The 10,374-nt window shown below is 42.9% G+C and overlaps 1 protein-coding gene across 1 annotated transcript; it reads left to right on the top strand.

Moving 5' to 3' along the window:
* The first annotated feature begins 457 nt into the window (after positions 1–457).
* On the top strand, positions 458–2,593 carry LOC108165152 (sodium/potassium/calcium exchanger 4). Its single transcript, XM_017301219.2, has 6 exons — positions 458–645; positions 700–891; positions 1,116–1,303; positions 1,388–1,574; positions 1,657–2,028; positions 2,115–2,593. The coding sequence occupies exons 1-6, from the start codon at positions 591–593 to the stop codon at positions 2,462–2,464; spliced, it is 1,344 nt and encodes a 447-aa protein (XP_017156708.1). The 5' UTR covers positions 458–590; the 3' UTR covers positions 2,465–2,593.
* The last annotated feature ends 7,781 nt before the right edge of the window (positions 2,594–10,374 follow it).

Here is a 10,374-nt window from a genome sequence, read left to right as displayed (position 1 = left end):
TTTCTCGTTTTTCTTCAGTGAATTGATTCACAATGTTTCGATGTCCAACTGAATTGCGGCCTTGGTGGTAAGATTAGGGTATTTCTGGTATATTATTTGACAGCCCTGGAAGGGCCTACTTAAATCGCGATTTCCCACTGTCGCGTTTCCGATTTAATATATATAGCCTATAACCACTCTAGAACTGAAAAGCTCAGGACTTTTCGAGTTTTTATGCGAGCTACAGACCATATATACCCACACGGATATACAATATCCTAGAATGTGTTCTGGCACTTTCGAAGTAAGCATAAAGCAGCCATTGCTGTAGCATTCACCTTGCTCTCCGAGAGAGGCATTTGAGTGAAATATCAAATGTTGCTGTGATTGTATGTAATTTGAATAGGAAACTCAAGGAACTTCCTGGTTCAAAAGTTCCTAATCAGAGAAGGCTTTGAGAAAACATTTGCCTGGTTCGGGTAGATTGTAGGTTGTTTTCTCATTCAGTTGTGATCCGGCTTGTGTGAAGTACATTTGGTTTTTGTATTAAAATTCTTTTCGTCGTGTTTATTTGTTTTAAGTATATATAATTTTTGTTTTCCGGGTGCGATATGTTTTTCGGTGGAGACGCCGACTTTCAGCGGTTACTCAGAGAGAGCGGCTTTGGTATGCGGTGGTGCGATCTCGATAGATATTTACTGATTTTCGTATTGTCCATAGACCGCAGCGATCTCCGCAGTGAAGATGAGCTAAATTGCACTCTTCCCGCTATTCTGGACTTCCCCAACTTGATGCGAAAGAAGAGCATCGGTGTGGCGCTGGCGTGTTTCCTCATAAGCATGTATCTGTTCATCCTTCTGGCAATTGTGTGTGATGATTATCTCGTGCCATCTATGGAGCGACTGTGTTACAGTAAGATCATTAGCGTTTTCTCTTGTCCTCTGACTATTGAATCAGCTCGCAGAGACTGGGATAATGCCCTCCGCAGATTCCTAAAAGTTAGTGCCCGAAAGCAGAGTGTGGCCTGAACCATCGCACAGCTTGGCACAGCTTGGCATCCAAGTCTTTAATCCTGTTCAATAGTCAGTCGTGTACTCGTCGACTCATCACAATTTTACACATACTTTAATTGATAGCTCTTCGCATGACCTACGATGTGGCTGGTGCCACTTTCCTGGCAGCGGCCACCTCAGCCCCAGAGCTCTTCGTCGCCTTTATCGGCACCTTCATCACGGAGGGCGACATTGGGGTGGGCACCATTGTGGGATCTTCGGTGTTCAATGTACTGGGTATTGCTACCGTCTGCGGAATTTTTACAGGCGTGGTACGTATCGCTCAGCTCGGAATGGTCGAGCGTTTCGGCAGACCTTCATCCATGTCCCTGTTCTTCCCTGTATTTCGCTTGTAGACGGCTAAGCTGGACTGGTGGCCTATTTCGAGGGATACAATGTGGTACTTGGCCTCCATAAGCCTACTTGGAATTGTGCTTATTGACTCGAAGGTGATGTGGTACGAGGCGGCCATCATGCTCAGCTTGTATTTTATTTACCTGACGACCCTCATCTTCGATCGCAAGTTGCAAGGCTTGTGTCGATGTAAGAAGCTTAATCAGAATTCGCAATGCCGCGGAGAGCCCTTGATCTTTGAATGACTACCCTTTTATTATCTGATTTGCAGCGCTGGACGGCGAGCGGGAGCTGATGGATGAGGATCCAATGTTGCGGGAGGAGGACCCTTTCAAGACATTTCGCGAGCATATTTGCAGCAAGCCAGAGAAGGGATCGCCCTGCATTGAAGTTACTTGGTGGGTGATCAAGTACCCGTCCATTTTTATACTGGCCATTACCACGCCTAGTGTGCGGACCATATTCTTTTTCACAATGCTCATTGCCGTGATATGGATCTCCGGAATATCGTATCTGCTCTCCTGGTTCCTAACCGTGGTCGGCTATAACATTGGCATACCAGACTCGATCATGGGCCTGACCGTCCTGGCCGTAGGCACTAGTGTGCCCGAGGTGGTGTCTTCCTATATAGTGACCAGGAAGGGTAAGAGAATATTCTGTACTCTTGACCTGGCATCCCTCTAATATCCATCCTTAATCCTCGATCCCAATCTACTTGGACGACTCTAGGGTACGGCTCTATGGCCATGTGCAATGCGATTGGTTCGAACACATTCGACATATTCATCTGCCTGGGACTGCCCTGGTTGCTTAAAAATCTCATTAAAGGCCAGCCCATTCAAATCAATTCTACCGGCCTCACGATCACATCGGCTATGCTCGTCGCTACTGTTGTCCTCCTGTACGCGGGCTTCCTGTTGACCAAGTTTACATTGGGCAAGCCTGTGGGCTGGATGAGCCTCATCACGTATATCCTGTTCCTCGTCTGCGCCATTGCCATCGAGATAACCCAGAACAAGTTGAACCACTGCGACATCGAAGACAATGCCTACACAAATTATCTGCACCAGAATCTGTGATCTCGTTCACATCGTTTCGCACCAAAAAATTCTCTAAGTAAATTCAATACAATTCTGAAAATCTGTGGTGGAGCAATCTATGTATTTTCAATAAAAAAAATCATCCGTATGCTAGAATAAAGTCAGAAAGTTATAATGTATTATATTAGGCCGGTCTGTCCATCATCGATAGCCGCCACTCGAAACACTTATCAGCGTGCCGTTTGCTTCTCCTGGCCTGGTCGTAAGTGCAAAAAATTTGCCAGATAAACATCGTAATTATATTCGAGCCAGCTGCGCGCCCTGCACGACTATTGGCGGAAGATGATCTAGAGTCAAAATTTGGTCGGGGCGAATGCTCGTCTATCTTCTGTCCCCGCAACTGATCGAAATGTCCCTCAAAGAGCAGGGAAAAGCTAATTGATTTGGTTGCTGTGAGCGCACTTTGGCCGTATCGATAGAGGGGGAATGGGATTGGTGTCAAAGCAGCCGAGACATATGTACATATGTATGTATGTAGCTAGATCTATTCCAGTTGATCGTGTGCTCGCCAATCAGCAATCACCAATCACCATCGATGACGTCAATCAACGGTGCTATGACATCAAGAAACCATACTATCGAATGAAGATACTTGAATTTCACTTTGAGGTTGATAATTCACGCTTTGTATACGTCCATATATATAAATGATACGTTCCTGTAATTTATAGTTACTATTCACACGACTTTTATTTTCTTTGAGCATCTGAAGCAAGATACCAAAGATCAGTGGCATAGATCGGCACGCGTACATCGCATACGTAGCCAGGAGATGCACTATTGCATTTCTGTCGATTCCTGCTATACGATCACTGCCGCCATTGATACCCGTAGACACATTTCACTCGAGCCATCACTGTCCATCCCACCCGGCCCCAATCAAACATCAGACTCAAGGGTTCCCATTGCCTGATGACTCAGAAATATTTCCTCGAGCCCACGTACATATGTATGTACAAATATGGCAACCAATCGAGAGCGAACTGTACATGTATGCGAATGTGACTGCACTCGAGAAGTGGCCTGTTAATCTGTATGGTCTCTGAGCGTGATCTTTGGTCCCCGAATTGGAGGTGCGTCCAAAGCAAAGCCAAAGCCAAAGCCAAAGCCAAAGCCAAAGCTAAACCAAGCGCTAACGGGAGCACAGATTAGATTAAATCGATTTCGAGGAATATTAAGGGGTATTGGCTTATGAAACCCTTCAGCCTATCCCCAGCATTCCCGTCCAAATCGGTTCCATTATCGGATCGTACAGCACCCGTGGCAACTATCGGAAACGGATGTGGAGCCACCACTGGATCTGAAGTGAGCCCAAATCTTGATCAAACTCTCACTTACGATGTCCAAAGTGGGATTGAGTTGGTTTTTGCTCGCCTGATAGCCGTGTCCACTTAGCACTTGAGTTTCCTCGCTACTTACTCGTATCTCTGTGCATATGGATGTGGCCTGAAGTATTGTTATTTTTTGCCAAAAAGGAGAAACCAAATAAACGGGAATGATTATTTTTATTATTTTATTTATATTTATAATATTTATTTATTTTTGCAATACTTTGGCGGGTTTCGGTATATTTTTTGATTTGCTGACGGGCAATATTCGGTTCACGTGTGATCGGGGGCTTAGTGTGTGTTTCCTCTCGTACAGATACTCGTTCTTCATGATCCTTCTCTGTGGCTCTGTTGCTGGTGCAATGACCGAAATTCGTGATTCATTAGTTGCTTCGGGCAACTCTGAGCTAAGACTGGCACTATTTTGTGCCTCCGGACACTTCGCGACATCCGGTTGAATCTTCATCGACGTACTCGGAGCTGTGCGGCATGCCCATTAGGCCGCCAGAAGATTCAACAAAAGAGCAACAGGAGTCGCCCAAACAGACATAGGAAGAGGAGCCCCATTCAAGCTCGATGCCCATCCAAGCTGAAATCGATGGAAACGACCCCCGCAGGTACTCAGATAAAGAGGGTCGTGCTGAGGCCATCGGAGAGCAAGCCGCGAAAGGTCACGACAACAGGAGCAAGGCACCAATGGCGCCTGTAGCCAGGCACGCCAACGAATAGACTCAAAAATGGCAATCCTGTGGTGTGGATATCCGGAGGCTCTGCTGACAACGGATCAACTATCCACGATCCAAAGGTCCGATTGGGATGAGATTGTGGCCAAGAGAGCTGGGTCTACTAAGCTCCTCTTTCACGGCAGCAGTTTCAGGCCGGGATGGTTGAACTCTAGCCAGCGGGGATGCTCTAATGGTAAAATGGCCAGAGGTAAGTAGTAGTTCTTAAGTTCATAAAGCTTATTTGGAAAGGAGCAAGCCCAAAGGTTTTCCCAGAGTCGAAGGTACCCATGCCTTAAATCTATATCGGTTACTTCCCAACTGTAGAAAGGGATATAAAGACCTCGAAGGCTTCTCGAAGGCCAGAACAGAGGGTAGCTGACTGGCGCGTCTTCCACGGGGCACAGAGGGAAAATAGGGCGATTGGTCCAACAATTGCACTAGACCTAATGTTAGGAACTAATTTTTGAAACGAATTTTATTTGCTGAAATCCTAGGCTTCTACGATTAGAAGGTAAAATTTGGTGTTCCATCAATATTGTTAGTCACACGGAGAGGATGCACAGCTACTGCGGGTGGTGATATGATGGTAACCATATGGTAGCACAAGTGGTACTTTGGGTCTATATTTAGGAATCGGCTTTTGTGTTACATAAGTAAACGTGTATAGAATATTGTTTTTTAGTTAGTCCCCGGAGAACGAGGTGACCTTAGGCCTGAAGCTAAGGACGAGCAGAAGATCGCTCCGAAACCAGCTACAGGGGAGCAACCAACGTGATCCAGGATCGTCGCGTCCAACGCTGTTCCAGCGGCGGCTACCCAAGGTTGATGATGTGCCACGGGGACAAAGAGGACCAAGCAAGGAACCATGACCACAGAGCCAGAGTGGCAGAGTAGCACGTCGGACGAAGGACGAAGAAGCCACATGGAAAGGGCATCCGCCGAATATGTGGCATTCTTTGGCAGAAACTGCAGATCACAACTTTTTCTCAGACGTTAACTATGAGGCCACTAGAATTCCTCCGCGCGAACCTACATACATCATGTAAAAGCAGCACTTGAGGTGCCTAACCTGAGATTTGCTACATCTCCACTCATCAATTTTTATTCAACTTGAATCCAATTCAGAGCTGAAAGCCTGGTGGTCATTTGGCCAACAGTCCCAGCTGCATAAGTATAACTATAACTATAGCCATAAAAAACATAACTTCTCGCCATTAAGTCCAAATGATAAACATTGTGAGCATTAAGCGGTCAAAATTGTCAACCCACCGGCAGCACCTGTATCTTGTTTATGGTGCAGTCCGTCTGCCATGGGGGTATTATCTCTGAGTAATTGACACACCTACATATGTATGTATATACTGTAGTGATATCAGTAAATCTTGGAATTAATACCAGCACTACGCCATTGTTCCGCCCATGACGTATGAATGGGCCACAGACTGCGTCATGATCACAAAGTAAAAAAGCCCAGGAATCGGAGTCAAAATCAAATTCAGGGGCCTGCTGATTTGATTGGCCGGTAATCGGTGGCCCCGATATGATAAACGCACGGAAATAACTGCGATCCCGCGAACACTATCTTTTTTACAAGTTAGTATAAATATAATTTAAAAGCTATTATTTACAATCCTTTGTGGGAACCGTCCTCTATAAGCCGTGGTATTATAACTAAGATTGAGGCATGTACATATGTACATATCATATCATATGAAGTCTGTATGTATTGTACGAAACATCAACAATGCGTTGTATACATTAGGAAAGAGCAATGATGTACTTGAATTCTTATATGACTGTCCAGCGTTATATGGACATATGTAGTTACATTACATATATGTAATTTTTCCCAGCAATTTGTTCAAAAATGTCTAAAAGAAATCGTATTATGTCCCAAAAACTTGTTTGACCGATCGTTCCTATGGTAGGAGCACTAATAGGTTCAAGTTCTAAATCTTTAAATACACTGGCAAGTCGATTGTCGTTCTTACCTACTAATAATGAACGGTTTATGGGTGAGCAACTGCTTCGAAGTGTACGAAAACTACCCAAGCATCTTCAGAATGGGAGATCATTGCGAGCCTGGATATCTGGACGTCAAGAGTCAAGTGTTGTATGGCTATAGGTGTTCCTTTTAGAAGTACTCCTTAACTGAGGTTTTTGAAACATTTCTTGAGCTTATGAAAAGAATGCGAACTGAAATAAAAAATTGACCCAACTCCGAAAAATCGGTCTCTTTGTTTTCTATTCTCACACCAACATCAGCCGCTTAACCTCGCCAGAGGGCACACACTGCACGACGAAGTGTGTGTGAGAGAGAGAGAGAGAGAGAGAGAGAGAATAGGCAATCGCGTCGAAGGCGTTGCGTAGCCACTGTTTGTTCCTTCCGGCTATAATAATGTTCCGATCTGCTCCAGTTCCAGATCCAGATTTGGTAGTCTGGCACTCGGTTTTATTTTATCTTCAAAATTGTTCAAAACTCAGATTATCGCCTTTTGAGGGAGTAGGACGGGGCGTGGAACAATTTCAAAACACACCTGCTTCAGTGCGATATCACAGGAGTCTGAAATTTGGTTGATCTAGGTCTTATAGTCTCTGACAATCAGTGATGCCACTTCACTTTTTTCCGGATTGATCTGTCCTTTTAAACTGCTTCAGCCGGAAAAATATCAAACAACCCCTATCCGGAAATCGATCCTGTTTTAGGCTCGATTTGTCAGTTTTTAGCCTTTGATTGAATTCGAGCTCAGGCCAATCAAATTTAGATAAATAGAATTTCGAGCGTTAAATGCAATTCTTTGCATCACGTGAATCTATGCTCCCCTACAATTACATTACAATAAAATTGTTAATTTCATTAGATGTGCCATAATTATAGACTACCGGATAAGAAATGAGAGAAATAAAAGAGGATAGTCAAACAAAAAAAAGTTTTCCTGTTTTTCTGTCCTGTTCACATATTTTGATCCTTTCATCCTTTTTTTGTTGTTGTTTGGCTTGTCCTGTTTTAGCTAAAAGATGTTTATCCCATTACGTATGCCTTGCACTTAATTACCAAAAGAGGCTTACCGTTGGTTCAGCGATACATAATGTCTTGTCCAGTCTTACAGAAGCCTCGTAGTTTAATAAATAAAATCAGTTTCAATGTTGATATTACTTCGAAGGTCTTACAGCCCCTTTCAATGGGAAACAGATCATATGCAGTATCTGATTATTAAACGACAAAGAAACAAAGAGTTTTAACAGGAGAACTACGATCTACGAGTGTATGGTCTTTGAGTGCTCCTTGATAATAAAACCTGATAGATGAGACTCGAGGTAACCATTATCATCTGTTGTGAGCCCCACTGCACTATGGGACCAATAACTACTTTTTGTGGAAAAAATTTGCCCTCCAGAATATCCTTGCCATTAACAAGCGTAATCCGTCCCATGCCTTTCCATTATCTCTTTAAAAAAACCTCTTAAATAACCAAAAAACCATAAGCATCACATAAGAGAAATTGTGTGTTCAAGAAGACCTTGGCAGACCTTGTACTTGCATGCTTTGAATGAAGAAACTATAGCCCCAAATACTAAAGATCTTGATTCTGCCAAGTGCGTTGGTCTAGATTTTGATGGATGTGGTGCCATACCAGACTCTAGAAATTCTGCTAGCTCTGCCAGGTATCCCGGTTACTGTGGGTTACTAGAACTACTACTGACTCATGCCTGAACGGTAATTAAAATCTTCTTCATTAAATACAGTAGTACTTATCATTTAAGTAGCACTACATTTCAACCGAAGAGAGGGAGACCAGCAATATTTACCTTTTGGAAAAAGCATGCAGTGTTAGAGGTATACAGTGCTCTAGTATGGTTTCTTTTGTATCGAATTGGTGGCAACCCAGCTTAAGAGAAACGAACCCCCTTTGGGAAATCCTGGGTAAGCCCTTGGTCGAGGTGCTTGCGCTATTAAACTAGTTTGCTTTTCAAGGAACTTTCCTTGCCACACCATTCGTTTTAGGCGCTAATTTGTATATCTTTCTCCGACTTTTCGGCTTTCATTCGACATAGTTTCCCAACCAACCCCGTTTATCGTAAAGCCAATAAAAACATAACGTTTCTCGAATCATTTACAGTTAAATTTTCGTTGAGTTTGCACCATTGGCCCCTATTCTGGAGCATTTTTAGTCTCAAAAGGGGGAGTTTTGCTGGCCGACGATCGTTAAGACCTCCCTCCTAAAGACGACACCGTAAAGTTTTGCTGAAACGGCTAAAAAAGATCCTTTCTAATATCAAGCGTTAAAGAACACGATCCTACTTGATGTTCCTTTGGGATGGTCCTTTTCATAGTTCCCGAGGCGGGTGCTCGCTTTACCGTACCGCCTTTTTTCGAAATTCTTTATACAATTGTTTTAAGAAGACTTAATTTTCCCAAGTTTTGTGCCAATAGTGCCAAAAATCATATTATCTGACTGTTTTCGTTTCAACTTTTGGCCATAACAGTTAAGGAACGTATCTATACAATACAAATGTTTTCCGACTGACTTTTAAGATTTGGAAAGCGCACCATCGGCTTAAATTGAGTTAACATCCTTTAAGGTCCGCTACCGTATGCATATTTCTTTTGATGTGCTCCCAACCTGCACAATATTGGTGTTTTTTTTATTTATTTTATCGATTCCCGGATCAAAAGGATCAATGCCATGAATGCCATTAGACGTAAGACATCTGCAGCGGTTTTCATTGTGTTCTAGAACTCTTGGTGGACCAAGAGTCCTTAGAACCAACTGGTGTTCAATTTATTTTTATTTTTACGATTGTTTTGCGAAATAGGCAAATTTGTCCTTTCCAATTTGTCGAAGAAAAGTTGTAAAAGCTTTTTCCTATATATGTATTTTAAGATCCCCTTTGGACAAAAAATTGAATTTTAGAAAGAGCGGTCTACAGTGGAATTTAATATGACGTGCATTTGAAGAAGAATCGAATGTTCTACAACATGCATGTAAATATTATGGCTGGAATCATTTAGCTCTGACTCATTTTATAGATTTATTTTATACAAAATACAAAGACCACTCTGATGGGACTGCACTTAATTGCACTTAAATTCCTTAATCTTATACTTTCTAAACACTTAAACAGCTAACATAAGCTGATAAGTTAACTGTGGGCTCTGTTGCATTTTTTGTTGCGTGCGATCAATGTTTTTCTGACATATGTATGGCGGTTAAAATAGTATATTACTTTAAGGTCTTTTAAAAATGGCTTTTGACCACGAAAAGAGGTTTTTGGTCCCATCGTGCACTGTATGAAAGCTGACATACTGACTTTTAACACAGTCGAACATACATAAGTGTGTGTGAATGCGTGTGTATGTATAAGGAAACCGATATTCAATATGTCATTGAACACTATCATACGGACATCAATCGAATACATCCATATGTACGGGTACTTGCGTAGCTCGGTTAGTGACTACTGCCAATAGATTGATAAAATGTCAGGCAATTGTTTTTTTGCTTCCTTATCAATTAATGACTCCACGCACAGATGGAAAGGGAAGGCGTACCCACACACACACACACCCACACACACACACGTCCATTACACACACACGGACGTACCTATTTGGGCAGAAACTTGAGCCGAAAATCTCGACTGTCGGATACCGATGCCCGTCAAATGTACTGCCCAAGAATGGAATATGTATAAGTAAAGACCCGCAACTCCTCCCAGACTGCCATAGATAATAATATGTATGTGCATATGTATGTATCTTCAGAAGTACAATGTATAGTAGCGATCGCATCTGAAATTGTAGATCGGCAGAGCTCAGGTATGCCCAGTACGC

The sequence above is a fragment of the Drosophila miranda genome, chromosome XL, assembly GCF_003369915.1.
Source record: "Drosophila miranda strain MSH22 chromosome XL, D.miranda_PacBio2.1, whole genome shotgun sequence".
NCBI classification, from domain to species: Eukaryota; Metazoa; Arthropoda; class Insecta; order Diptera; family Drosophilidae; genus Drosophila; species Drosophila miranda.
Note: the sequence above shows the minus strand (reverse complement) of the source record. Positions and strands in the feature narration are given on the sequence as shown.